This window comes from Histomonas meleagridis, assembly GCF_020186115.1.
Source record: "Histomonas meleagridis strain 2922-C6/04-10x chromosome Unknown scaffold_61, whole genome shotgun sequence".
NCBI classification, from domain to species: domain Eukaryota; phylum Parabasalia; order Tritrichomonadida; family Dientamoebidae; genus Histomonas; species Histomonas meleagridis.
This window is the reverse complement of record NW_027150931.1, coordinates 2,946,052-2,972,274: the sequence shown is the minus strand read 5'-3', so window position 1 is coordinate 2,972,274 and position 26,223 is coordinate 2,946,052. Positions and strand designations below refer to the sequence as shown.

The 26,223-nt window shown below is 30.9% G+C and overlaps 10 protein-coding genes across 10 annotated transcripts; 4 read left to right on the top strand and 6 right to left on the bottom strand.

Annotated features, from left to right (window-relative positions):
* Positions 1-91: 91 nt before the first annotated feature.
* GO595_010925 (Guanine deaminase) lies at positions 92-1,390 on the top strand (the record flags this gene model as incomplete). Its single annotated transcript, XM_067913658.1, has 1 exon — positions 92-1,390. The coding sequence occupies one exon, from the start codon at positions 92-94 to the stop codon at positions 1,388-1,390; it is 1,299 nt and encodes a 432-aa protein (XP_067769663.1).
* A 1,128-nt stretch (positions 1,391-2,518) lies between these two features.
* GO595_010924 (uncharacterized protein) lies at positions 2,519-3,517 on the top strand (the record flags this gene model as incomplete). The annotated part of the gene is made up of 1 exon (XM_067913656.1): positions 2,519-3,517. One exon carries the CDS (start codon positions 2,519-2,521, stop codon positions 3,515-3,517), a length of 999 nt encoding a protein of 332 aa, XP_067769662.1.
* Positions 3,518-8,147: 4,630 nt separating this feature from the next.
* On the bottom strand, positions 8,148-9,380 carry GO595_010923 (Anaphase-promoting complex subunit 6; the record flags this gene model as incomplete). Its single annotated transcript, XM_067913655.1, has 1 exon — positions 8,148-9,380. One exon carries the CDS (start codon positions 9,378-9,380, stop codon positions 8,148-8,150), a length of 1,233 nt encoding a protein of 410 aa, XP_067769661.1.
* Positions 9,381-9,660: 280 nt separating this feature from the next.
* On the bottom strand, positions 9,661-10,872 carry GO595_010922 (Pyridoxal-dependent decarboxylase, pyridoxal binding domain containing protein; the record flags this gene model as incomplete). The annotated part of the gene is made up of 1 exon (XM_067913654.1): positions 9,661-10,872. One exon carries the CDS (start codon positions 10,870-10,872, stop codon positions 9,661-9,663), a length of 1,212 nt encoding a protein of 403 aa, XP_067769660.1.
* A 992-nt stretch (positions 10,873-11,864) lies between these two features.
* GO595_010921 (acetyltransferase, GNAT family protein) lies at positions 11,865-12,371 on the top strand (the record flags this gene model as incomplete). The annotated part of the gene is made up of 1 exon (XM_067913653.1): positions 11,865-12,371. One exon carries the CDS (start codon positions 11,865-11,867, stop codon positions 12,369-12,371), a length of 507 nt encoding a protein of 168 aa, XP_067769659.1.
* Positions 12,372-12,692: 321 nt separating this feature from the next.
* Positions 12,693-15,473, bottom strand: GO595_010920 (protein phosphatase 2C; the record flags this gene model as incomplete). The annotated part of the gene is made up of 1 exon (XM_067913652.1): positions 12,693-15,473. The coding sequence occupies one exon, from the start codon at positions 15,471-15,473 to the stop codon at positions 12,693-12,695; it is 2,781 nt and encodes a 926-aa protein (XP_067769658.1).
* A 229-nt stretch (positions 15,474-15,702) lies between these two features.
* Positions 15,703-16,974, bottom strand: GO595_010919 (zinc finger protein, C2H2 type family protein; the record flags this gene model as incomplete). Its single annotated transcript, XM_067913651.1, has 1 exon — positions 15,703-16,974. The coding sequence occupies one exon, from the start codon at positions 16,972-16,974 to the stop codon at positions 15,703-15,705; it is 1,272 nt and encodes a 423-aa protein (XP_067769657.1).
* Positions 16,975-17,314: 340 nt separating this feature from the next.
* GO595_010918 (uncharacterized protein) lies at positions 17,315-17,686 on the bottom strand (the record flags this gene model as incomplete). The annotated part of the gene is made up of 1 exon (XM_067913650.1): positions 17,315-17,686. The coding sequence occupies one exon, from the start codon at positions 17,684-17,686 to the stop codon at positions 17,315-17,317; it is 372 nt and encodes a 123-aa protein (XP_067769656.1).
* Positions 17,687-20,983: 3,297 nt separating this feature from the next.
* On the bottom strand, positions 20,984-22,759 carry GO595_010917 (GTP-binding protein; the record flags this gene model as incomplete). Its single annotated transcript, XM_067913649.1, has 1 exon — positions 20,984-22,759. The coding sequence occupies one exon, from the start codon at positions 22,757-22,759 to the stop codon at positions 20,984-20,986; it is 1,776 nt and encodes a 591-aa protein (XP_067769655.1).
* A 2,123-nt stretch (positions 22,760-24,882) lies between these two features.
* On the top strand, positions 24,883-26,145 carry GO595_010916 (erythrocyte binding protein; the record flags this gene model as incomplete). The annotated part of the gene is made up of 1 exon (XM_067913648.1): positions 24,883-26,145. The coding sequence occupies one exon, from the start codon at positions 24,883-24,885 to the stop codon at positions 26,143-26,145; it is 1,263 nt and encodes a 420-aa protein (XP_067769654.1).
* Between the last annotated feature and the right edge of the window lie 78 nt (positions 26,146-26,223).

Below are 26,223 nucleotides of genomic sequence, written 5' to 3'. Positions count from 1 at the left end.
CGTTTTTTGGATTGAAAAAGTGCAATTTACGATATCGATTTGAGAGCTTTCTAAACGATGCCTTCTCAAATTATTGCTTCACATTCTAAATATGGCCAAGCCTCTCCTTATCCACGGAACACTCGTTCACACTGTCGAAGGAAAACTTGAAGTCCTCGAAAATACATATGTTGCTGTTAAAGATGGCAAAATTGTAAGTATTTCTCAAAATAAACCAGAAGGTGATTTTGAATTGATTGAAACAACTGAAACCCAATTAATCATCCCAGGTTTAATAGATACACACATTCATGCACCACAATACGTTTTTGCTGGATGCGGTCTTGATCTTCCTCTTCTTGATTGGCTTAATACATACACATTCCCAGCAGAATCTAAATTTAAGGAAGTTGAACATGCTCGTAAAGTATACGAAAATGTTGTCGCGAAAACATTAGCATCAGGAACAACAACTGCAGTATTCTTCGCGACCATCGATAACAACACTTCATTGCTTCTTTCCGATATTTGCAAGAAGCAAGGCCAACGTGCTTTCATTGGAAAGGTTTCAATGGATCGCAATTCACCAGATTATTACATTGAAGAAACTGATAAAGCAATTACTGCTGTTTCTGACTTTGTCAAAGCTATGGACGATCCAAACAGCCTCGCTCAGCCAATTCTTACTCCACGCTTTGTTCCATCATGTACCGAGAAGTTAATGAAAGGAATTGCATCAATCCACAACGAACATCCAAACCTTTTAATCCAATCACACGTTTCAGAGAACACATCTGAGATCGAATGGGTCCATAGCCTTCATCCAGAATGTCCTAATTATACAAGTGTATATGATATGTGCGGTCTCCTTAACGCAAAAACAATTTTAGCCCATGGAGTCCATCTTACTGATGACGAACTTCGCCTTCTTGCTGAACGTCATGCCACAATTGCACATTGCCCATCATCAAATTTCCAACTTTTCTCAGGTGCTTGCGACGTCAGACGCCTTCAAGCTGCCCACGTCAATGTTAGCCTTGGTACTGACCTTGCTGGAGGTGAATCATCATCAATGATTCACGCAATGCGTAATGCTCTTGTTTGCTCACGCTCTATCCTTTTCACCCAAAGAAAACTCGGGCACGATGACTACAAACCATTAACTGTTCCAGAAGTGTTGTATCTCGCAACCGAAGCAGGCGCACGCGCTGTTGGACTCGAAGATAAAATCGGAAACTTCAAAGTCGGAAAGGAATTCGATGCACTTGTTGTTGATATGCAAAAGGGCTACGTAGATTGCTTCGGACAGGAAACGAAGTTGGACTTGTTGGATAAGTTCGTCCACCAAGGCGACGATAGGAACGTTGTTAAAGTCTTCGTAAGAGGAAACTTGGTCAAAAATGAACAGTAAATAATTGAAAAGAAAATGATCTTTTTGTATTGAATTGTGTAAATTGATGGGATGTAATAGAAAAACGAATTTTCACCGGATGAATTGGTTTGTTTGCTGTGCCAAAATCATATTCATAGAAAAATATGTTGTTTTATGCCTAAACTCAAAAATTATTCATTTTAGGATCTGAAATTAAAAAAAATGATTTTCGGAAAAATTTACTCAAACCATAAATTTGGTCAATAGGAATTGTAAAAAATTTTGTGTAAAGTTGAGTGATATCAATATGATAAATAATATCAAATATTGGGTGAAATCTATTCATTTTAAAATCGAAAAAAATGGTATTCATTTCTTCTATGAATAATAAGTTTTATAAAATTCTTTTCTAAAATTACGAAAGCCATTCAAAATAATATTATAAGATATTTTATCCAATTTTTATTGATGTATTTTTTATTTAAAAATCAATTTTATTTATTCCTTCATTAAACGTAAAAGTGGCAAAAGTAGTAGTAACTTTTTGAATAAGATATAAAAAGTGACGATTTCGAAATTAGAAATTGCATGCAAGCTAATCCACCACATCCAATTTTATCAGCTATCAAACAAATACCGAAGAAGTGTTGGAATTTCATGCGCAAATATCCAATGTATTTCATAAATTTTTTTGAGATTTTGGTTATTGTAATTTTCATTTTTCTTATTGTTGTTCCAACAACAAGAGACACATTTCTCAAAAGAAAGGTATTATCAGAGAATTTATGCATAGGTAATGATGATGACTTGTATCGCCCACTTGATAATATAACTGAAATAGAAGAATATTTTGATGATTTCAAAAAAAATTTACAATTCATGATTTCTTCTTCTTTCATGAAAATATACTTGGAAGATGAAATGAATCCTTACGAAATCAAGTTAAAATGGAAAAATGGAACAGAATCGAATCATCGAACAATTGACATTTCATCAAATCTTTTTTTACACCTCGTTCATGTAACAATACAAGCAAAATTATATTGGATTATAACTCAAACAGATTCATTAGGATGCACAAAATGGGAAGCTGGCACCGAATTTCACCAAGAAATTGGGAGCTTTTCATTCAAAGCAAGGCCATTAATTAAAAGGTCTAATTGTCCTATGTCATTCATGAAAGCAATCTCAAGCTCAGAGAAAAGAACACCAACAGCCTCAAACCAGGCACCCAAAAACCGTTTAGGGTCCCCCAACGATCAGAAAAAGTGGACTCATATTAGGAGTGCCCCTAACCGTCGAAATGTAAAGAAAACTGCCAGCAAACATCGAACCAAAAATATTTCTCCTCGAAGCTTTTCAACAAAAGCAACATTTAGTTCTAGCAAACTCTTAGAATCTAGTCCACCAACAGATTTACTTAGTAGCCTCTTTATTCCACAAGCATACAAGCAAGAGATTCTTTCGTTCTGTCTCCTCATTATTTCATTAGCTGGTTTCATCATTTTAACCTTCGAGCTCATAAAGCGATTTAAAAATCATATTTTTCATAGGGAACATCAAGGAGCTTATAAAGATCTCGACATATATGAACAGATTCATTCGACAATTGGTTTTTGGCCTTTAATCCACATTGTCTCAGAGCTTTATATTATGATAGCATCCATAGTTATTCTTGTAGATTCTTTCCATTCCACACAATATATATCAATCACGTCACTTCGTATGTTTGCATTTGCTGCTTTTCTTTCTTTTGCCACATCAAGTCAATGGTACAGTGGATCTCTTTACTTGTACCAATTAATTCTTCTCATCAGAGCATCTTTTGTTCGACTTTTAAATCTTTTCATTGGTATCCTTCCCTTGATTATTGGGCTTATGGTTCTCGGCGTTTTCATCTTTGGCTCTTTCTCTGAGGTATCTAAGACGTACATGAAGTTCCTTCAGATCTTCATCGGCCTCATCTTCGGCGACAACATGAAGGGAACGTTTGCGTTTTACACCGACGGTTCCTTAACGTTCGACATATTAAGTACAATTTACGTTACCGCGATGGCTATAACATCAGCATCAATTCTTTTCCCTTCTTTCACTGCTACAATTAGCTTCATTCATGAAAAGGAAGTTTTGCCATCAGATGAGGAAGTAGAAGGACTGGATTTATGAGTGTTTTATATTGATCTGTAATCAAATTAATGTTTTTTTATGTGTGCGTAACTAAATTTTAAATTTTATTCCGGAAATGTTGAATTGAACAAATAAATAATAAAAGTGTTTTTTAGCAGAATTGATTTTTTGTATGTGCTTGAATTCCTTCAAACAATTGTTTTGTTTTTATGATTTTTTATTTCTTGATTCAAGAATGGAATTGGAATGTTATCATGAAAAGGACAATTTTTTAACAACAAATCAAAAAATTTAGCTTACGTATATAAGACATTACATTTTTCAGTATGAAATCAAAGTGGAAGACGGCAATTCGGCTTGGAGCAATTTTGGGACAGCCCCCATTTAAGAAAAGTGACAAAATGAACAACTGGACACTTTACAATCCTTTTAGTCCCAATAGAAACGCAAATAATTTCCAAAAAAGCGAACCACAAAGCGAAAAATTCCAGTATGCAATTTGTTATTCAACTCAAAATAATTACAAAAGAAATCCGATTTTTAATTCTTTTGGAGCTCGATATAATGATGAAAGAACAAAAACGGTTATGTTTTTAGATCCAAACCTTGGGGTTTTCACATTTAATAGAAACAATAAGTACAAACAATTTCTCCAATTCAATGGAAATACAGATCTTTTAAAATCAGAAATTCTAATATCACCATGCGATATCTCAAAGGCGCAAAGCATAACACATAATATATCCGAACTTAGAAAGCGAAATTTTGCCAATTTTTATTCAAATGGAATTCTTAATTTATCTAACATATTCCAAAGGCTGCTGAAGATTTCTAAAACTAATGAACAAATCAATCAAGGTACTTTCCGTTTTATTATTTTTATGTTTTCAATTGCACTAAAAAGCAATGATAGAAACATAGTAACACATTTGATTTTAGATTCCAATCGCTTGTCGGCAAGCTCAATTGATGGTGTATCAATTTATTTTCCAGAATTAATTGATATTTCAATGAAAAATTGTAACATACAAAGAAGTGCTTTAGAGCCATATCTGATAAATCTCGTTAACATTCATCATCAAAAGATTAATGTTACTGTTGGAATTCTTGATCAAATTCAACCAAAAGAATTTGTTGTTCCAGAAGTAAGCATCCCTATTAAAACAGAATACCAAGCAGCACCCAGAAAGTTAACTTTAGAGAACTTCCCACCAATTTCGATAAATGTTGAAGAATGTGCATTTAACAGATTTATTGTCTCCTTTTTCTTCACGCAGTGGAGTTACATTCAAAACAGTTCTCCTTTTTATGGTGATAATTCTGTGTTCTCTTTTATGGTTTCTCCTGATTTGATGAAGAAAGTTTACGGTGACACTTTTATGAAAGCTCAAACAAACCTATTCAATGTTAACGGTCTCCGCCATTTTGTAGGGAGAAATGCAATCCAAAAAATTTTATTAATTCTATTTCAATCAGGTTTTTGTGCACATCCAACATCTATTTCAAAGGTTCTTCTGGGGCAAACAGAAAAGTTATGTTCTGTTGTAATGCATGGAGCTGTTCAAGTTGGAACAGAATTGATGATGTTTAATCGATCATTAATTGTGCAACTGAATAGTTTTTACGATCCACAAAATGAAAATAGCGGTCAGCCATTTTTTATTTTAAATGATCATTTATATCTTCGGAGTCCATAAAATATATTTTTGTTAAAATAAAACTACTTTTAATATTAACGCAAATTTTCATTTTTATCAATATGACAAAAACTAAAATTACAGCAACTACAACTATAATTCCGCATATTACACACCCAGCAATCAACGCGACATTACTTTCTTTTCTTTCATCATTTATATCTGCTTTTGTTAAAATAATACTACTTTTAATGTTAATACAAATTTTTATTATAAATTTTCATTTTCTTTTTTCCTTTTAATCAGTATTACGGAAACTAAAATTACAGCAACTACAACTATAATTCCGCATATTACACACCCAGCAATCAGTGTAGTATTGCTTTCTTTTCCTTCATCATTTATATCTGCTTCATAAAATCCGATTCTATTACCTTCAGTTATAACATTTTTTGCTTTATTTTCAGTAAAAGTTACGCCCATTCTAACTTTGAAGTTACTATTGTTATTTAAAGGTATATAAACATTATTAACAATTTTTATATTTGTTGCAACATCTATATAAAACGAACCTCTATAATCCAATTCATTATAACCTTTTTTATCGTTTTTAATAATATTATTTCGAAACGTAACATTTTCTACTGAAGCAATCCATGCTATTAACCCGTAAGTATAAGCGAATGTATTAATATCAAACAAAATATTCCTTAAAATCGGAAATTTCGTTTGTAGAGCATCCACTTTACTAAATGTAGTAATTTCGATGTCACGGCCAAATTTAGAGTCAGGACTTTTCCCTTCAAATAAGTTACATTGAGAAATTACTTATTTCAACATTATTAACACCATAACCTTCGCACCAAGAATTTAATGTAAATCCAGTTACTATTTTAATTGCAGCTTGAGCAAAATCATAAAAATAACAATTTTCTATTGATTAAATATTATAAATCCATCATTAATATTACCAGGAATTGTATTATTTAAAATTACTTCATATATTTCATTCGATTGATCGATAACTTTTCGATCAGTAATTGTTGTTATAATATTTGTCGGTGAAAAATCTTCATAACGTAATTCGATTGTTTGTCCAATTGCTACTAAATGTAAATTATTTCCTGAATTTGTCGAATATTTTGTTAAATAAAGTGTGTTATCATGAAAGTTTAAACAATTATCAGTACCAAATGAGAATTCACAATTTTCCATTAAGAAATATCCTTTCGATCCATAACAATGACAATGATCTGCTGTGCATGTTATATGTCTTTTAGTTTTATCTTTAGGTTTAACAATATTAACATTATCAAAATGCCAATATTGTTGTGAACCTCCAACAGAAAATGCATGTCCAGAACATGAATAAACATAAATATTTCTAAATGTTAAATGTGTATTCGATTCAAGATTAAAACATCCATATTGATAATAACTATGTTGAAGTCTAAGATATCGATTAACGGCAAAATAAGTTGGTGTATAATCATAAATTCGAATCGAATTCGGAGATAACCAATCAACTCTTATCTCATTAAGTTTTCTTTTTAATTCATTAGATTTAATTTTATTATCCGAAGTTTTATCTATTGGTGGTATCAAAGAAGAGTTTATATCTAATATTTGTAAAGTTTGAACATTAATATCTTTAAGCGGATATTCATCATATTAGACAAATTCAAGTTCATATGTATTCGAAGTTTTTGATAATACTTTAACAAGACTTGCAAGTGGATTTCGACCCCAATTCCAATCGAATTTCCTTGATGAGAGGTAGCATCATTTTCTCTTTAGTGATTGACCAATCGAAAATGTAAGAAGATTTTTAAATCAGTCGAACAATATTTAACAGGTAGAAAACTTAAACCAACCACCACATGAAGCTAATAAAAGCTCAGCAACAACTGATTTTTCTTCTTCAAATAATTTCACACTAAACTTATCCCCTAATAACCAATGGTGTGACCTTTGAAGGTGTTGGAGTAGGAATTTTTGACATGTCTCAGATCGAACAATTTAATAATGCCAACTATAGAAATTGATTTAAATAAACAAGAGAATAATGCTGTTGTTGAAAAGTATCAACAGAATCAGTTCCTTGAGCATGATTTTGAAACAGTTTATATTTAACGTTCTTTGGATTACAACCAATTTTTAATACTTTATTTGAAATTGACAATTCCGAATGGAGTTTGACCCCTTTGGAGTGAACTCAAAAGAAAAAAATATTGAAATGCCAACATTTGGTTCTTTTGCTCCACCAATAAAAAATGAAAAACCACCAGAAAGCATTTTTGTTAATTCAAATAACTCACAAAATTTTCAAACATCACAAATTCAAAAAACAGATTTAAAACAACAAACTTCATCAAACAGGTCACAATTGTCATTGTCTTTATCTCCTATTTCTTTATTATTACAAAGAATTCCACATCCAAAGGAACAGATCAATTGTGAAAGTATATCAAATATAGTAATTGAACCATCCAAGCCTTTTGATGAAACTCCTCTTGCCATTGAGTTACAAAAATATTGTAATCAATATCAATAATAATTATAAACAACTTTATTATCCTAAAACCATATTACATATATGCCTTTTAATAAATCTATCTTATAAAACATAATTATATGCTTTTTAAAAAATTTATCATAAATCCATATTGTTTTATTTGAACTAATGCAAAACATTAAAAAACATTTTTATATGCATTGGCATTTAGACTACATATTAGTATATTAAGCAGACTATTACTTTTTTTCTTTTCCTTGCTTATATCTGTTGTTTGATTAGGCTGTCTTCATTATCACTACTAACGCGTCGTAACCTTCATTTTGAAACAGCAAACAAATAAAAAAATAATATTTCTTCAAATGTTTACTTTTTCGGCGATTGCAGTATTATATTTCTTCACTACTATTTCGAATTTCAAAAAATTATTATTTTAAACATATTATTCAAATTAAAATAACATTTTATTTCAGTCTAAGAACAGGTTCAAATCGTAAATAAGAATCATATTGAAAATTCAAAATCCATTACGTAAAGCTAAATCAAGCATTTTTGTTGCAAACGGATGCACAGGGTCCACAGATAAGCAGTTGTTATAGTGTAAAATGGCAACGTCAATTTTTCCAATTAATTGATATGTAAATCCAATTGATGCTAATGCCTCTGCTTGCTTAAACTCAAAGCTCAAAGCGCTTTGATAATTTGCTATAGCTCCATCAAATTCCTTTAATCTTCTAAGGCAATGTCCATAATTCAAATATGTTGCAGCAATTATGTCTTTTTCGACATTGGCTTGTTCGTCAATAATTTTCTCGAAAAGCTTTTTTGCCTCATGCAGTTCTCCTCCCATCAAAAGAGCAACGGCTTTTTCGTGCATCAAAAAATAATTTTTTGTATTATTCATACTCGCTTTCTGTATCCATTGCCATGCGTTTTGTATGCTATTACTTTTAAGATTTAAAGAAATAGCAAACATTGAAATAGATTGACTAGCAGGGAATCTTCGACTTGCTTTCTTTAATATTGAAAGTCCCTTATCCCACTCTGCTGTTTCTATATATATGTATAACAAACAAAGCCATGGTAATTCGAGATCTGGATCATTTTCTGTTGCTTTTGTGATGAGCATTTCACCATACTCTGTTCGACCATTTAAGTATTGATATGAACCGCAGACCGATAACAAAAGTGCATCGTTATTTGAAGTGTGGTCAAATTTGTTTGTAAACGGTTGAAGAAGCGACGGTTGGTGAAGTGTGAATGCTTCAACGACTTTTCGCTGGATTGAAGCCGGATTAAATGGATCATTTGTGGGTGGAAGAATATCCTCCATTTTTTTGATTGGATTTGTTTCGATCCTTGATAAATTAAATAATGCATTATCACGAATAGGTTTTAAAATTTCAGAAGTTTCAACTTCTTCAAGACTAACTAAAGGAGGTAAGAGAAGGTTTGATGTGTCACCTCCAAGAATGGATAATATTTGAGGATAAAGTTTTTGCGATTTAAGACCTTCGCATCGAATTTTTAAAATGTAAGGGTCTCTTGCTATGTTTTGTGGTAGAGATTTTGCGTATTCTTCTAGTTCGATATATTTTGTATTGCAAAAGAATGCATAACATTTTGCAAAAATTGCTTCAAAATTATTCTGATCTGTTTCTAAGATTTGATCGGATAAAAAAATTGTTGACTTCCAATCACAACTGTCGAGACTTCTATGTAGGGCAGCAAGCAAACTTTCTTCAGCCATTTTTCAATAAAAATAAACGTGCAAGTAATGTTGACTGTAAAGTACACAAATATTCAACGGTTAAATGCGTTTAAACAAAAGCATTTTTTTTTCTAAATTACAACTCAAAACATACTACAAAGTAAGATAGCAGAGAAAGCATATCAAAAAATCAAGATATGTATCACTTTTTCGTAAACATTCATGTATATTTCGAAGATACATTTATTTCATAATTTATAATTTCAGAAATTATCAAAAAAAAATCAGATATCTATGGAAATATTTTAGTTATTTAGTTTTAGTACTCACCATCAGATTCTTCGTTAACCACAAAAACTTTATGGTGATTAAATCCGTTGAAGAACGATGTTGGCGAGTACGTATAAGCCCCGAATTTCCTTATTGATAAGTAATCACCAATCTCCATCTTGGGCCACATCATGGAGTCATAAATTACGTCTGCCGAATCGCAAGTTTGTCCCCAAAGTGTTGTTGATATTTTGAATGAATCATCTCCTTTTCCATTTTTGCGGTACATATCGAAATGAGGCTCAGCATGATCATATGAAAGTGAGTTAAAAGCACCATACATTCCATCAGGGATGTATACAGATTGAACTAACTTATCATTAATATCATTAAATTGTCTAGCGCAAATAATTGGAAGATGGAGATCCATATATTCACTAGCAATAAAGCGACCAGGTTCGGCACAAAATTCGATATCAGCTTCATCGAAGTTTTCCTCGATGGCGCGGTTGATGGCTTTTGCGATCTCTTCGAATTTATAATTTGATGGAGCATTCGGAGGGAGGAAGCCGCCACCGATATCAATGAAGCGCACGTGAAGTCCATAGCGTTCTGCTTGTGACTTAAGGTCAGATACATAGTTTAATGCAACTTGAAATGTGGTGACATCATCACATAATGAGCCAACATGGAAGGAGAAGCCAATGAACTTGGCTCCATACTCTTTGGTAATCTTAAGAAGTGGATCAATTTCTTCAGTTGATGCACCAAATTTGTCACTCAATTGAATCTTGGCATTTGTGAATTTTGGTTTAACGCGAAGATAAACTTCAGCGTCAGGATAAATCTTGAGGATCTTCTCAAGTTCTTCCTTAGTGTCATAAACCATGCGTTTGACACCTTGATCTTTCGCATAGCGGATTGCTGAATATGATTTGAGTGGATGTGAAAAAAGAATATTGCTTGGATCAACACCCAACTTGAGGATTGTTTGAATTTCGACTTTTGATGCGCAATCAAAACCAGCGCCACGGCGAGCCAAGAATTTGAGTAAGTTTGGTTCATCACAACATTTCATTGCATAAAATGGTTTTACATCAGGCAGATTTTCCTCCCAAAGGGAAAGACTTTCACGTGGACAATTCAAATCAGCAACCCAAAATGCTTCATCTTCATCAACTTTCTCGAGAATCGAGCGAGTGTTTTTGTCCAAGCTAGAAACAATAGTAAAGTTGTGTTCAGGAGCTTTATGTGTTGCCATTTGGAATAGTGAAGTGGAAGACTTGGCCTAACTCATCCCTGAAAAAAAAGGATATTTCTGAGTATTTCTGTGCATTCAAACAGAAGGATATTTCTGAGTTTAACCGTTCAATTTATTGTAAGGAATTCTGATAAAATTTCTTTGTCACGAGAAAATTTTGAATTTTGAAAGAAATTTTTAATGCATTCTTCAAATGTGAAATGTTTTTCCAACAGCCGCTCTGAAAAATTGAATATAAGGAAGTTTTTTCGAAAAAACTCATATTAACACAGTTATTCCAAAATCGATGAAAAGTGATTCCGCTGAAAGCCGATTCATTTATTGTTTTTGAAGGACTCAAATCCATTCGTTGTACAATTTGGTCAATTTTTTTCTGTCTTCCAAAAATATAATCATATAACTTCAAATGTATCACTTTCTTTATTATTTCCCTATCTAAAAATTACAGAAAATTGGGAAATGGGGCGATCGCATTTTTGTTGTTGGGAGTGGCTACTTTTTGAGTAAAATATAATCGTTCAGAACCTGAAAAAGTTAAAGGTATCATGTTGGTTACCATGAAGAAGATAAAAATCATACCTGTATATCAATTTTATCTATATTTTCAGATTGACTTTCAAATTAGTATGCCATTGATAATGGTATTGAAGGGAAATAAATTGGATTGCTTAAAAAGTAAAATGAATTCAAAATATTTTTTATTTATGAGAAAAGAAATCATCTCAAATGCAAATTTAAAATATATATAATTTTTTAATGAAAAATATTTATGAATACATTGTATGTAAATTTACTTTGGAAAATCATTTGTATTATTAAAATAATGTAAATATAAGTAATGAGGAATTATTGAAGAAATAAAACGTATAACAGAAACAATGAGAATTTCTTTGAATCAAAAGGAATGAGAAACACTGAGATCTTTGGCCACTGCAAAATTTTTTATCACTTCATCACCCAATTTTGAGTAACTGTGTTCGATCATTTCCTGGATGCCTATAAGCCTAAGAAGAGCCCAAGTTGATGATTTAATCCAAATGCAAAATGCTAATTTACATTGCCTACCAGAAAATTATCACATGTGGTATTGGATTTATCACCATCTTATGTCACCACAATCAGCACATGTTGCAGTCGATTCAAAAGGAAAAGTTTTGGGTTATGTTCTTGGTAAGCTAGATGAAGAGGGACGCAACCAAAAGCCTCCTGTTCCACCACATGGTCATATTACATCAGTTGCAATTTATTCAAGATATCGAAAACTTGGATTTGCAACTAAATTACTTAGTTACACCCATTACACTCTTCGCGAATGCTTCCTTGCTCAGTATGTTAATTTGAATGTGCGTGAAACGAATCGAGCTGCACATATTCTTTATCAAAAGACATTTGGTTATAAGTTTGTTAACGTTGATGAGAAGTATTATGCAGATGGGGAAAATGGGTGGACTCTAAGGTACACATATCCAAAATCAGATTATAAAAGCGAAAAGACGTAAATAAATTAAATAATTTATGTATTTTTATTCATAATTCCACACACTTATTTGGGATAAATGCCTTTTAATAAGCAAAAATAAAATAAACATACGAAATGCATTTCCAAGAAACATGTTAAAATCGAAATAAAATAAATTCCTTTACTAATGCATCTTACAAAGTGTCAAAAGTTTTTCTTTGAATAAAAAATTGTTTTCAGCTCAGATTTATAACAAAATATTTTAGACATATACAATATTTTAATTAAACAAAAAAATATTTTTTCGATCGTATGATCTGCTTATATCTGTCTGGGTTTACATGTTACATTTTTTCGTTTCCTATTCTTCGATATGAGATTCACATTCTTTAAATTCTTCTTCACTTTCGTTATATTCTTTTTCGCTTTTTTGTGCTTCCTCTTCACTTTCATTTGATTCTTCCTGTTTCGATTTTCCTTCTTTGTCTTCAGGTATTATATCGAATCTTTCTTGGGAAACATATTCTGCGAGTGTTTCTTCATTAATACAAATTTGTTCTCCATTAATATCTGATATTACACTTTCATGTGAAACCATTTCATTTGTTTCGCCTTTGAATTCACTTTCAGTTGATTCATACCATATATGATCATCAGCTTGAACTTCTTCATCATCATTTTCATTTTCTTCATCGTTATCATTTTCATATTTCAAATCTATAGTAATTACAGAAATATTATCAGCACTATGAGCTGAATAAGCCAAATTTCTAATATTCATTGCAAACTTTTTTGCATTTTCGGAATTAATTGCTGCTTGTTGTATCATATAATCATTAACAACGTCAAATACACCATCACAAGCAATTAAAATCCATTTATCTGTTTGTTCTAATTCTAATTCTTGTATTGTAGGTTCAGAAGAAATTCCATTAATAGAAAAATCTCCAAAAGCTCTTGATACACCTAAAAAACCTTGAATTCTTCCACCTACAACAGTTGAACCTTCATCACGAATTCGTTCAAATTCAAAACGTGATTCAGGTTTATGATCAATTGTTTGAAATCGAATTTTCCCTTCATCATCAATAATTATAATTCTTGCGTCACCTAAATGTGCAGTAATTATTTTATTACCTTTCTTTAATACTATTGCAGCTGTTGAACCATCTTTATAATTACGCTTTTGTAATACTTCATTAATTCTTCCAATACATTTAGAAATAAATGTTTGATCAAATGTAACATATTGTGAAACAATTTTAACATAACGAAAAGCAGCAAAATATGAAGTTTTACATCCGCCATGACCATCAAACACAGCAAATGTTGAAATTCCATCTTTAATATTATTTCGTATAACTATAGCATCTTCCATTGAATCTCTAATCCCACACATTTCAGAAAATCCAATTCCTAAATTTGATTTAATCACTTTAACTGTATAATTTTTAAATAATTCGATTTGATTTGTCATTAATTCTCGAACTTCAGGAATTTCATTAACTGAATATATAATTCCAGTTTCATCTACATCTAATATTTGTAAATTTGGAAACATTATTTTGGTGATTTGTTGTTTTAAATTAATGTTATCAGATAATCGAAGTGATTTAAGTTCTGGACAATTAATATTTGATGGGAAACTTTCGAGTTTATTATGAGATAAATCTAAATCTATTAAAGATTGATAATTTAATTCATCTGGAATTTGATTTATTTCATTCATTGCTAAATCAATAATTTTAATTGATTCAGATAACATTGGAAATGTTGTTAATTTATTATCAGATGCATAAAGTTTTGTAAGATTTGGTATTAATGGAATATTTGTAATATTATTTCCCATTATTACAAGTTCAGTAAGTTCAGTACATTCGGAAATATTTTTTGGAAGTTGCGTTAACTTACAAAATGAACAATATAAATGTGTTATAGATTTTGGCATTTCGATAGAGAAATCTAATATTGGATTATAAGACATATCAAATTTATTTAAATTACTTTGAGAAAAAGTATTTGGTAATTTTTGTATTTTATTTGCACTTATGATTAAATATTTTAAATTTGGTAATAAAAAAATATCTTCTGGTAATGTTTCAATTTGATTTTGTGAGATATCAATAAATGTTATTGTATCAAGAAATTGAAAATCATCAATTGATGTCAGGTGGTTTCGTGATAATGATATTTCTTCACTAACTGTAAAATGTGGTGGTACAGTAAGCAAATTATTATGAAGATAACATTTACGAAGTTTTGGCGTATCACCATCAATCATTTCTTTAATGTGATTATTATGTGCAGAAAAATATGATATCGAAGAAGGTAATTTAGGAAAATATTGTACTTTATTATAACATAATTCAATATAACGTAATTCTGCAAAATAACTAAAGTTTTCAGGTACAATAGAAATTTCATTATTACGAAATGTTGCTTCACGAATACAATCAGGAAGTATTGGGAACTGAATGAGTAAATTATAGGAACAATTTAATATTCTGAGTTTTGGTGTGCAGAAAGATAAATTGGGCAAAATTGCCAACTTATTCTTTGAAATATCAAGAAACTCTAAATTAGGCAAAAAGATATTTGACGAAATTTCTTCGATATTATTAAGAACTAATGATAACTTTGTTAACGATTCAAAACTTCCACCAATTGTTGTAATTCGATTGAAATCCATTGTTAAATGACGAACGTTTGATGGAATTATTGGAACTTCTTCAAAACAATTTTGTGACAAATTAATTTCTTTTAATTTCGATATGTTGAGTGAAAGTGTTGTTAGCTTATTACCGGAAAGTGTTAAACGATGAAGGTTCAAAAGTTTATTTGCTTCAGATGGAATATATTTAAGACCATTATCAGATAAGTCAAGTTCATGAAGATCTTTATATGTTACAATTGTATCAATCATTTTTTGAGGTATTTCTTCGAGCTCATTCTTTGCAAGTTCTAATACTTTTGTTTTTTTAGCTTTTTTTGGAAGTTTCCTAATATGATTATTTGTAAGGTGCATCTGCTTTATATTATTATTACGGACTCGATGTGGTATAAGACCTTCGATTTCTTGGTCATTTAAGTCGAGGTTTTCTTCTTGGGAATCAAAAATAGGCCTCGAGTCTTGGATTCCCATCTAACCTTCCGGCAAAAGCTTCCACATTCAATTTTCAGTGATTGTAAAATCATTAGATGCATTCAATTTTCTTTAATTTTTTTCCAGCTGGAATTCAATATTTATTAACTCAATTTTTCAAATTCACAACGTGCTCAGTTTTTGAATGACAGACAAAACACTCAGAATTCTCTATCGTTTGGGTAACAAAATGTGGGGTACCCCAAATCACTTTTTCTAAAAACAAAAATTAATCATCATCGAGTTCATTGCGGTGGTTATTCCAGCAATGTTCGAGTAGTTTTATGTAAGTATGACATCCCTTATTGCAAATATTACACTTGAACTCACCTGATGTTGGATCAGATATTTTCATCTTTGCCTGTAATGTACATTCCAATCTATCCAATTTATTCCAAAATGACTTTCCAACGTTTTCGCTATTGCTTTCTTGCTTATTTTGTTGTATCATTACAGGTCTAATTTCACCTATTGTTGCGACAGCATTATTCTTTATCCCGCGAGTCCGAATTGTTGAAACAATCAAATTGGTATACTCTTCGTCTTCTTCACTTTGCAGATCTTCATCAACAGCAGGAGCTTTTTCGGGTTGTTTTGTCTCAACTTGAAAAGCCTGTTGAAGAAACTCGTTCATTGATGGAGAAGAACCATCGCGAACAAACACAGATCGAAGGTTCTGTGGATGTTCATGGTAAACGTGGAGAATAAATTCGTTAATACGATTTAAGATTTGATTACAATGTAAACAGACAAATTTGTTTTGTGGATGTGTTGGAGACGCATTGGCATCAAAGTTGGCTTGTTTAAAGTGGACTTTAACAAGATGTAAAATGATTGCTTCAACATTATTAGATGTTATATTTCTGCAAATAGGACAAGAATGCAATGTGGTGGTGCTTGGCTTTTCTTTAGGTGGTTCATTTTGAACTTGTGGAGGTGGTTTAGGCTTTGAAAGTGAGATTCGTAAAAATTTGTATAGTTCGACACCTGTGAAAACTATGGAAATGACATCATAAATGGAAAGAGGTGTGTTGAGTGGAGTAGAAAATAAAGTTTTGTGATGTTGAATAACATCATTATATGGGGCATTAGATAATTGGGTTTTAAAGTTTGTGAAAGATTGACCATATTCAGTATCAATTTCGATATCAGGGATGTTGAATTTAAAACCATAATTGTTCGCGAGAAGTCGTTTATAGCTGAAAAAACCATAACAATAACATTTTTTCGTACTGATTTCACTGAAAAACTCATGTGTTGATTTGCCTAAGGGAGCGTTAGCCTTAAAATTTGAAAAAACAATTGTTCCAAGATTTGTTACAACAATGATAAATGCTGGAGTTGGTGTTCCACTGATAGTTCTAACATCAAGATAAATAGCAAATAGATCAGCATTATAGAAATTTTTAAGAAGTTTGATGTTATTATCATTTTGTGAATCAATCAAGTATACATTTGTCGTAAATTTTTCAAAAAAATTTACGGATTTCACTTGGTTCATTGCCCATTTAGTGATTCTATATGAAGGAATTTCGTTTGTATTAAATATTGAGAAACTTGAGTTCATCTATTTTTTAGATTGGCTCAATGTAAATGTCACTTTTCTCCACATAATTAACTGTCAATGTTTACTCAAAATGTGTTCATAATTGATATGTTTACAAATAACGCATTGAAATATTTGAACGCTTTTACAACGATAGATCTTTTTGAAGCATGATTCAATTGAATTTAATCGTTTTTATTTTCCAAAAAAATTTTTTGCACAAAGTTTCAATAAAAAATTTTATATTTTTTACACTAAAAATAAGCATTTCAAATTCTATTATATTTTTATTATATTAAACAGCATTTAAAATTGATTCATGTTCTTGCACAATTGCTAATGCGAATTTTTTCTCATGAAATAACATCGCATTAGCTAACAAAGGTCTATTTCTAGAGAAGTTTGGAAGTTGTTCTTGTCTACCAGTGAACAAATGTAAACAAGTAACACCATAAGGATGAGCTATTGCTGCACATTGCGCATATTTATGTGCAGTAAAAGCATAAGTTTGTTGTTCTGTTTGATCCATTCCGAAATACGGAGTTGTAGTTCTAATTGCTTCAGGATGTTTAAGTTCCAAAGTATAAACATTCGAAGTTTCTGAAGCTATAGCAAACGTCGGACTAACCTCATCAATAACTCTTAACGAATATGCGTTCGAATTCATTAAAACGTTACTCACAACAGGCTCATTTATACTAACTCTTAAGTCATAATACTCAAAACTATTTCCACACAACGCTATACAATTCGGAAAATTTTTTAACGTTTGTAATGACATAGTTTTCCCATTTTTAGGATGAATTGGGCTTAAAATTTTATCGTTTTTTAAATCATGAATAATAAACTCGTCACTTTCGCCATAAACATATGAATACATATAAAAGTTTTGATCTGAAATTTCATGTTGTACGTTTCGTGAAGTATTTTCTACGTCCATAATATGAAAAGCTGCCTTAATATTAAAATTAAAATCATTATCAATTGAACAACATAAACAATCGCCATCTTGATTCGCAGAAAATATTAATGGATGATCATTATTATTAATATATTTAACATCTGTGATAGGTCTTTTAGATATTTGTGATTGATTTAATATTGTTACATTATCCCAAAGTTTAATATTAATTCGACCATTTGAATCACCAAATATTAATTTATCGTCTGGAAAATATATTAAATTCGATGTAATAACTGTATTATGATTATAAATTGTATTTAACTTTAATGTCTTTTGTTCGATTTTATTATTTCGTTGTTGTGGAATAAAATTCTTTCGTTTTGGTTTAATGATTTCTTTAGTTTGAAATAATGTAAAAAATGGATTTGTTATATCTGTTTTCATCACAATATCATAAACAGGATTCAAAAATAATGAAATATATGAATCTAATATAAACGATGGTATAATTCCATTATTCTTTTCACCTTCTTCATATGCATTTTGTACTATTTCTGATGGATCTTCTTTACATTTTGATAAAAAAGATCGAATATCTTTATAAAAATTACTTTGCTTTTCAATGATTTGTTGTTTATGATTAACTTCAAATTTATGTATTAATAAATATAATTCACGTCTCGTTATAGAAGAAATAGAATTAGAAAAACGTAACGCTGCTTTAACAGCATTTTTTTCGATTTTCTTCTTTTGCATAATATCATTAGTTCGAATCATACAAGAATCTTGTATAAAGCCGGAAAGCGCATTAATTATCGATATTTGAATTTCAGGTTTTGCAACTTTCGATAATTCGATTATTTGCGTTAAAATTTTCTGGCAAATTGTTGGGTTAAGTATTGATTGTAATGAACAACCGATTAATTGTAACTTCCAAATTAATGATTCACCTTGAGAAGGATCCAAATTAAATGACTTAAAGACGTCATAATTAAAGACAATTCTTCTTGAAAGTGAAGCACTTTCATTTAACAAAATGGTAAAAAAAATTAATGCGAATTTTGCATTTGATGTTTTTAATGCCGGAATTATTACTTCTTCGATGATTCGACTGTTATTATTCTTAAATAATATATTTCGTGTATCTTTCGAATAACTAAAAATTTTAATGCAACAAAATAAAATCGACGGATTTAATATCTTCGAATTTAATAACTTAAATAAAGGCTTTAATATATTTAATGAGATACAATAATTTATACCGATTGATGATCGATCTAAATATTTTGCTAATATTACACATGCTTCTTCAAGTAATTCTTTGTCCGATAATATTTCAGGATAAAAACATAATTCAAATGGTACTTGTTGAACTTCGTTTTCCGCTTCAACAAAATTACGCATTGAGTATAACGTCTGTGATAAAAAATTATGGAAACTGACTTCATTATTAGAGTTAAACTTATTGGATAATAAAAATAATGATGAATCAAGACGTAAATCAAACACATGCCAATTATTATGTTCAACAAAACTCGGAAGTTTTGGATATGAAATTGGATGGACATGAAAATTACTTAAAACTCGAGTAGATAATATAAAACCAATAAAAAGTTCGGCAATCGTTTCATCAGTACGAAAAAATAATGAAAATAATTTCGGATCTAAGAGCTCAAGTGCAATCGATTCAACTGTTGCCCGAAGTGTGATTTTAATTTGCAAAAGAATTTCTTCAGTTCGTTGTTTGTCTTCACTTTCTTCTACAAAAAATGTGTTTAATGGTTGCAAAAGTCCGCAATTAAAACAAAAGTAATGACGCGAATGCCATAACAATGCAACTCGTGCTGGTGTGGTGAGACATGAGGTAAAAAGATCAACGGGATAATCTGGCGAACGTGGCATGGCTTCATTGGCTGAACACGAAAAAAAAGATATGAAATCTAAGTCTGTATGTGTTTTGTTGATTTTCTCAATTATTGGAAATAATGAACCTGAGTCATCACAGTCAAAAACAAAGCAGGTTGAAAAGCCAGAAATCTCTGCAACTTTAGAGAATTCGATAAAGTCCGGTGGTATGCTTAAATAACCTGGAATTAATTTATCAATATCATGTGCAATGTAATGCAAAAGAATACGTTGCTGTTTTTGACGAGCACGTACTTTTTGAAGTGCTTGGATAAGTTGAGATGGCCATGGATTACATAAAAGTTCAATTGAATTTGTATTCGGAATAACAGATGAAAATTGGGATTTTACAATAGATGATAAATCATCGCTGGTCATTTTTATGGGAGTGTCTGGATTTTGCCAAAAATGTATGTTGTGTTGTAAAGAAATAAATGAATCAGAATGTTGAGTTTTACTACAGAAACAAACATAATATTTAATTACTGTTGTTTCATTTATGCAATTGTTTGTTGTTAAAGGGTGATTTTCTTGAGGTTTTGTTTTAAATTTATAATAAAACCAATCCTCAAATAAAGGAATTTGGGTTTGATTTTCACTATCTGATGTTTCTTGTCTAGTATTACCCCGTGTTTGATTTTTACGAATGATTCTCCCTTGAATTGGACTTTGCATTTTCGTTTAGCCACAATTGAATATTCAATGCATAAAAGCCGTTTGTAAAGAAAATTTTCAGCTTTAATTCGACTTTTTGAAAACCAAATAATCGTTGAGTTTATCGCTGAAGAAGAAACCTAAATATAAACTTTCACAAAAAATAATTGTATCTATAACTTTATATACATAGTAAAACATGTTCGCCAACGATCTTAGGCATTGATATTGTACCAATCAGTCAAAATCACAAAAATAAGAACAAATATGACTAGATTTATGTTGCCTATAATGGAATCACTTTAGACATTTCGCGGTACGTATTAAAGTGAAAATATTATAAAATATGTTTACAGGATCAAACCAATTCACCACACAAATGCATGGAAAGGGGTATTCACATATTTCAGTGATCATATGAAAACTAAACAGAAACCAATGTAATCACATTTTTCATTTTGAATTGATAGAAATAACTTGTTTCAAATTTTTTGTTTACTACTATAAGTTAATTCTTTTTTCGAATTCCTCAATTTTAGATGTAATTTCATTGTTATTATTACGTAATTTTTTCAATATTTCCACTTTTTCTTGAATAATTGATGATTCAGAGTTGATTGTTGTTTCTACTTCCATAAATAATTTTCGATGATTTTCTACAGGATCTATCAACACTTGTTCCATAGCGTTTTGTATTTCAGAAATGGATCCAAAGACAGCATCTCCTATACAACCAACAATTTTTGATTGTTGTTTTGTAAGTTCTTCTTTTAACATTTCTTTTATTTTCTCCTTCAGTCGTTTTTTAAGGTTGAACTGAGTAATTCCGCCTCCAATTAGAGTTGTCACGAATGAAACCAACAAAGAAAGAGGCAAATTCAATGAAATAGCGAAAAATCCAAATGCAAAACCAACCAAAAATTCGCCAATAAAAATCGGAATTAGAGATTTCCATCCCATTAAACCTCCTGCTATTGCACCACCAGGTCCACAAGTAAGAACGCCAACTATCATTGAGAGAATACGATTAGCAGCTGAAGCAGTTTCACTTTCTGCTATTTCATCTTCAGTAAACTTAAGATTAAGTTCAGAACGAACATCTTTGATGTAATTTTCAATTGCTTGAATGTTAGCTTCTTGTTGTTTTGCAAACTCTTGAATACGTAAGATAACAACATTTGGAACAATTTCATTTTCGATCCATTTAGCTAATTCAGCTTCTATTTGTCCTTGTATAAATTTAACACAACTTTCTGTGAATATCTTAACTGAGTCAATTGGATGAAGAAGAGTAATATCTTGACCTTCTCCAGGAGTAAAATCACTTACCCATTTATCAACCTTTGGCATTACTTGTTCCATAAAGAAATCTTGTCCTTGAACTTTACATTCGTTTATAAGACTCATTATGACAATCTTAAATTGTGCAAGAACCTCATTAGTTTTAGTTTCCGCTTGTGTAAGGCTATCATGAACTTTCTGAAGGTTGTCTCTGAGTTTATTTTTATCAGTGTTATAAATTTCTATATGATCTGTGATTTGCTGTAATGTACGGCGATTAATTTGTCTTGTAAGATAAAGCCATTTATAAATCTTCATGCGTCCTTTCTGATTGAAAAGTATCTGCTCAAGTTTCTTTTCTAATGGCGGGAAGTTACTAGATTCAAGTAAATCACTATTGCCTATTCTTTTTGCTCTTAATGCAGGCAAAGAACCGACAAAGAAAATCCCATCAGATCCAAGATCTGTATAATGTGATAGTGTATTTGTAAATAGCTTTTTAAGTTCTGCTTGGTGATTTGTTCCTTCAATTTCATCATTATTTTGTATTATATCAAAATATGTCAGTACAAAGATTATCGATCTATATCCAAGAGCATACAAACGCTCAATCTCAAATTTATCATGTTGGGTAAATGCTTGTTGAGCATTCATGCAATAAATTATAGCATCAGCTTTGGGAAGATAATCTCTTGTTATTACGTCATGACATGATGGATCATCAGTTCCAGGAGAATCAATGAACATAACGCCATGTCTACACATGTTTAAGGGATATTTTATTACCACTTTTTCATATGGATTATCTTTTCTTACTTGTTCTTCTTCGATTTCAGTTGTATCAATGGTAACATATTTTGAAAGTTCTTCTACTCTGATGGCTAATGGGTGACGGAGATCATTTTTTTTAGGGTAAAGAATAACCTCTGGCTCTTCTGAGTAAATTATTTCACCAATAATTGCTGTTGTTGGTTGTGGCTTTGCAGGCAATAGCATTTGACCCATGAGGGCATTAAGAAAGGTTGATTTACCACTTGAGAAACGACCCATAACTAAAACACTTAATCGGTCGTTGTTAAGACGATTAGAAGCTTCTTTGAGATCAGATAAAGGTTTTTTTTTCAGTAAATTCAGCAATAGTGGATGTACGAACTTGATAATTAATTATGTCAAGAAGATCATTGCATAATTTCTTAAATTGCTCTGGAGCAATCATGCACGAAGTGAATTGAAGTTCGGTGGTTATTCAACCGAATAAAATATATTCAAATTTTGATAGAAAAAAATGCCATTAAACGATACATGTACAGTAAATTCAAAAAGTAAAATTTAACATTCAATTTTTAATCAAAAGATTGATTGCTCTTAAATTCACCAAAAGAAGGTAGGCCTACCTTCAGGAATCCTGTTGCCTAAAACCAACTTCTATCAAGCTACAATCAACAATATTATTGATTGCGAAATAATATATTTGAGATGAATTTTTTATTTTTTTTTTGAAGCCTAGTATGGGTGTTGAAGGTGTTGCCAAAAAAAAAAATAGAAGCTTTTTAATATCCAATATAGCTTTTATTTCAGTAAATTTAGCAACATTGGATTTAGCAACATGATTTTTGAAGCTTATCATTGCATTATGTCTTCAATTGATCTGAAAATGTCTTTGAAAAAAGTGATATGACCGCCAAAAATAATTCTTTTCAAAATTTCAGAGAAAAAAATGCCAAAGAAGGAAAGATCTTTTTAAATGTTTTTTCATCGTTGTCTGAAGAAAACATGTATCCCAAACCAATACCTTTTTTAAATATTGATAAAGAGAAAAACATTTCAATTAATAGCTATTGAATTGCTATCTTCATCATTAAAGCCATCTCTTATTGTTATAAATGGTAAAGCACAAACAGGGAAAAGTTCGATCTTAAATCAAATGACCCTGGAGATAATAATTATTGTATTAAGAATGGTCCAATTGATCTTAAATCTACAAGTAATGTGATTTTCATTGGACCTTTTAAACTTAAAGATTTAAGTCAAGAAAAAATGCTTATTAAACCATATAATAATAACCTTTTAAACAAATAATAATAATTCAATCAAAATCATTTCACTAATTCAAATAAAGGATTTCTGCCCACTTCAAGCTTAAGTTTATCACAAAATATTAAAACAATTTTCACACAAAAAAATTCTGTGAACAAAAAATCAAATGCTACTTGTCGTTCTGTTTTTATGTATCAAGAAAATGGTTCCAAAAAGAGCCAAATGCGCCAGTTTCTGCTCACATAAGTTCAAAACATCCAATGAAACAAAAGCATGCTTTGCTGGATGCCTTCAAGTTGCACCCAAAGTTATAAAGAAAATAATATCACCTCCTCTTTTGGATAATGACAACAAACTAACTAGGCTTGATGTAGAATATAAATGCTTTAATAATTGTTATCAGAATTATGGTTAAACAAACCAGAAATCATGGCGAAATAGCTGAGTTAATTCGTGAAAAGGGTGTAATTTGAAGAAATGCTTTACAAATATATTTTGTACACGAAAGATTTAATGATATTTTAAATAAATAAAAAACTAAATTTCATTGTTACAATGTAATCGATTATTATTTTATACTTTCATACAATTTAAAAGACAACTCTGGTTCAAGAAAAGTAAAATAATCTATAATAACATAAGTTTTTATTAATATATTTTCATACAAAATTAAGAGTTCTTTTATAAGAAAAGGAAATATATATGTATAAACACAATTTACAGCAAAATATTTGTGTTTAAAAAATTTTAAATGTCGTTGAACTTTTTGTTTAGCTTAACGACCAATAAACAATTTAATTTTCAATGATCGGCCATTTATTTATAAAACTGCCAAGCCAAAAGACCTAAAAAGCAACAATTCATACTCATAACCCCCTTATATCCTAGTAATAATTTCATTATTTATATCATCAACTCAAGATAACATAAGAAAATGCTCAAATCAAATGTGTTTGTTATCCTAAAACTTTATAGATCGAATAAACAGGAAATTTTATTCTGAACAAAATCTTTATGAAAAAATGCAATAACGGTCCAAACTGCCAAAATTGAATTGCAAAGCCGCGCCTCTCAAAAGTAAGATGGATGAAGACAGCCCCATGGCAGCCCTTCTGGCGCAGCACGACCAAGATCGTACCTTCCTTGATGATCACTTCGACCATTCTATTTATCCCAAAATAGAATCCCTTCATCAAAATAATTCTGAAAGTGAAACTTCCAATCAACATACACGCGAATCAATGTATAGTAGCTTGAACTCAAGATTAGAAAGTTCAAACGACCGCAATAAAGCAGATACAGAAAAAGATCGTTCTAGTCCAATTATTGTTTTTGATAACCACACAGATGATGATAACAAACCAATCGGATTGTCTTATAGACAACCATCTTTTTCATCTTTAACAGGTGATTTGATACCAAAAGGTGAAATAGCACCAGATACTCAAATCAAAGAAATCCCTGAGGAAGAACCAAGAAGACCAAAGTTCCAACCAATGAATGAAACAAAACCCAGCGACTCAACAAATAAGTCTGATGATGATAATCATAAAAGAGTCCGAAGATGGAAGAGCGCTGGATACCAACGAACATTAGGGAATCTCGAGCTCCCAGATAATATTTATCCTACACAATACAACACAACGTCAGAAAAATCAACTCCAATTGTTCATAATTCCAATCAAAAGGAAGAATGTGAGGAAGACTATGACGACTATTTTGGCTACAGTGAAGAGGAAGATGAATTTGAGCTTTTTGGTCGGTTAGATTATATTGTCAAAGAACCAATTAATTCTGTTGTCACACAAGTCATTAAGACTGGAGACTTATCCAATGTTAGTGATCCATTATCAGTTGCTAAAGTCATTCGGAAGTATCTCAATATATGCAATAAGAATAATTGGAAAGAAGAAGCCAATTATCTCACTGAGCTTATCCAAGCTCTTGAGGAGCCGGAGCCAGAAAGCCGCCAATCCCAAATTGACGAGGAAACAGAGAAATTGCAAATTTCGATTGATGCACTTTTTGAACGATACGCGAAATCTGCCAAAAAACTCGATCAGAAGTACAGCTCCCAATCGATCATTGACAAGTACAGCGCCCCATCCAAAGAGTTAATAGGTCTTAAACGAAGGGCTAATCGAATGTTAAAGGCCGGGAACCAAAAAGAATCCGAAAGACTTCTTCGACAAGTCCGAAGGCTTCAAAAGAAAGAATCGGACGAAATGACGAAGCGACTTCGCGACAAATATCTCGAAGATGACCGAAAGCTGAAGGAAAGTTACGCGTTTAAGTTGTACAGACTTCAGCAGAAGTACGAAACGAAAATTAACAAATTAAAATAATGTAAAAGAAATTTAATAAATAAATAAATAATTATTTAAATTCAATTTACTTTGCACACGTCCAATGTTTTGTTATGT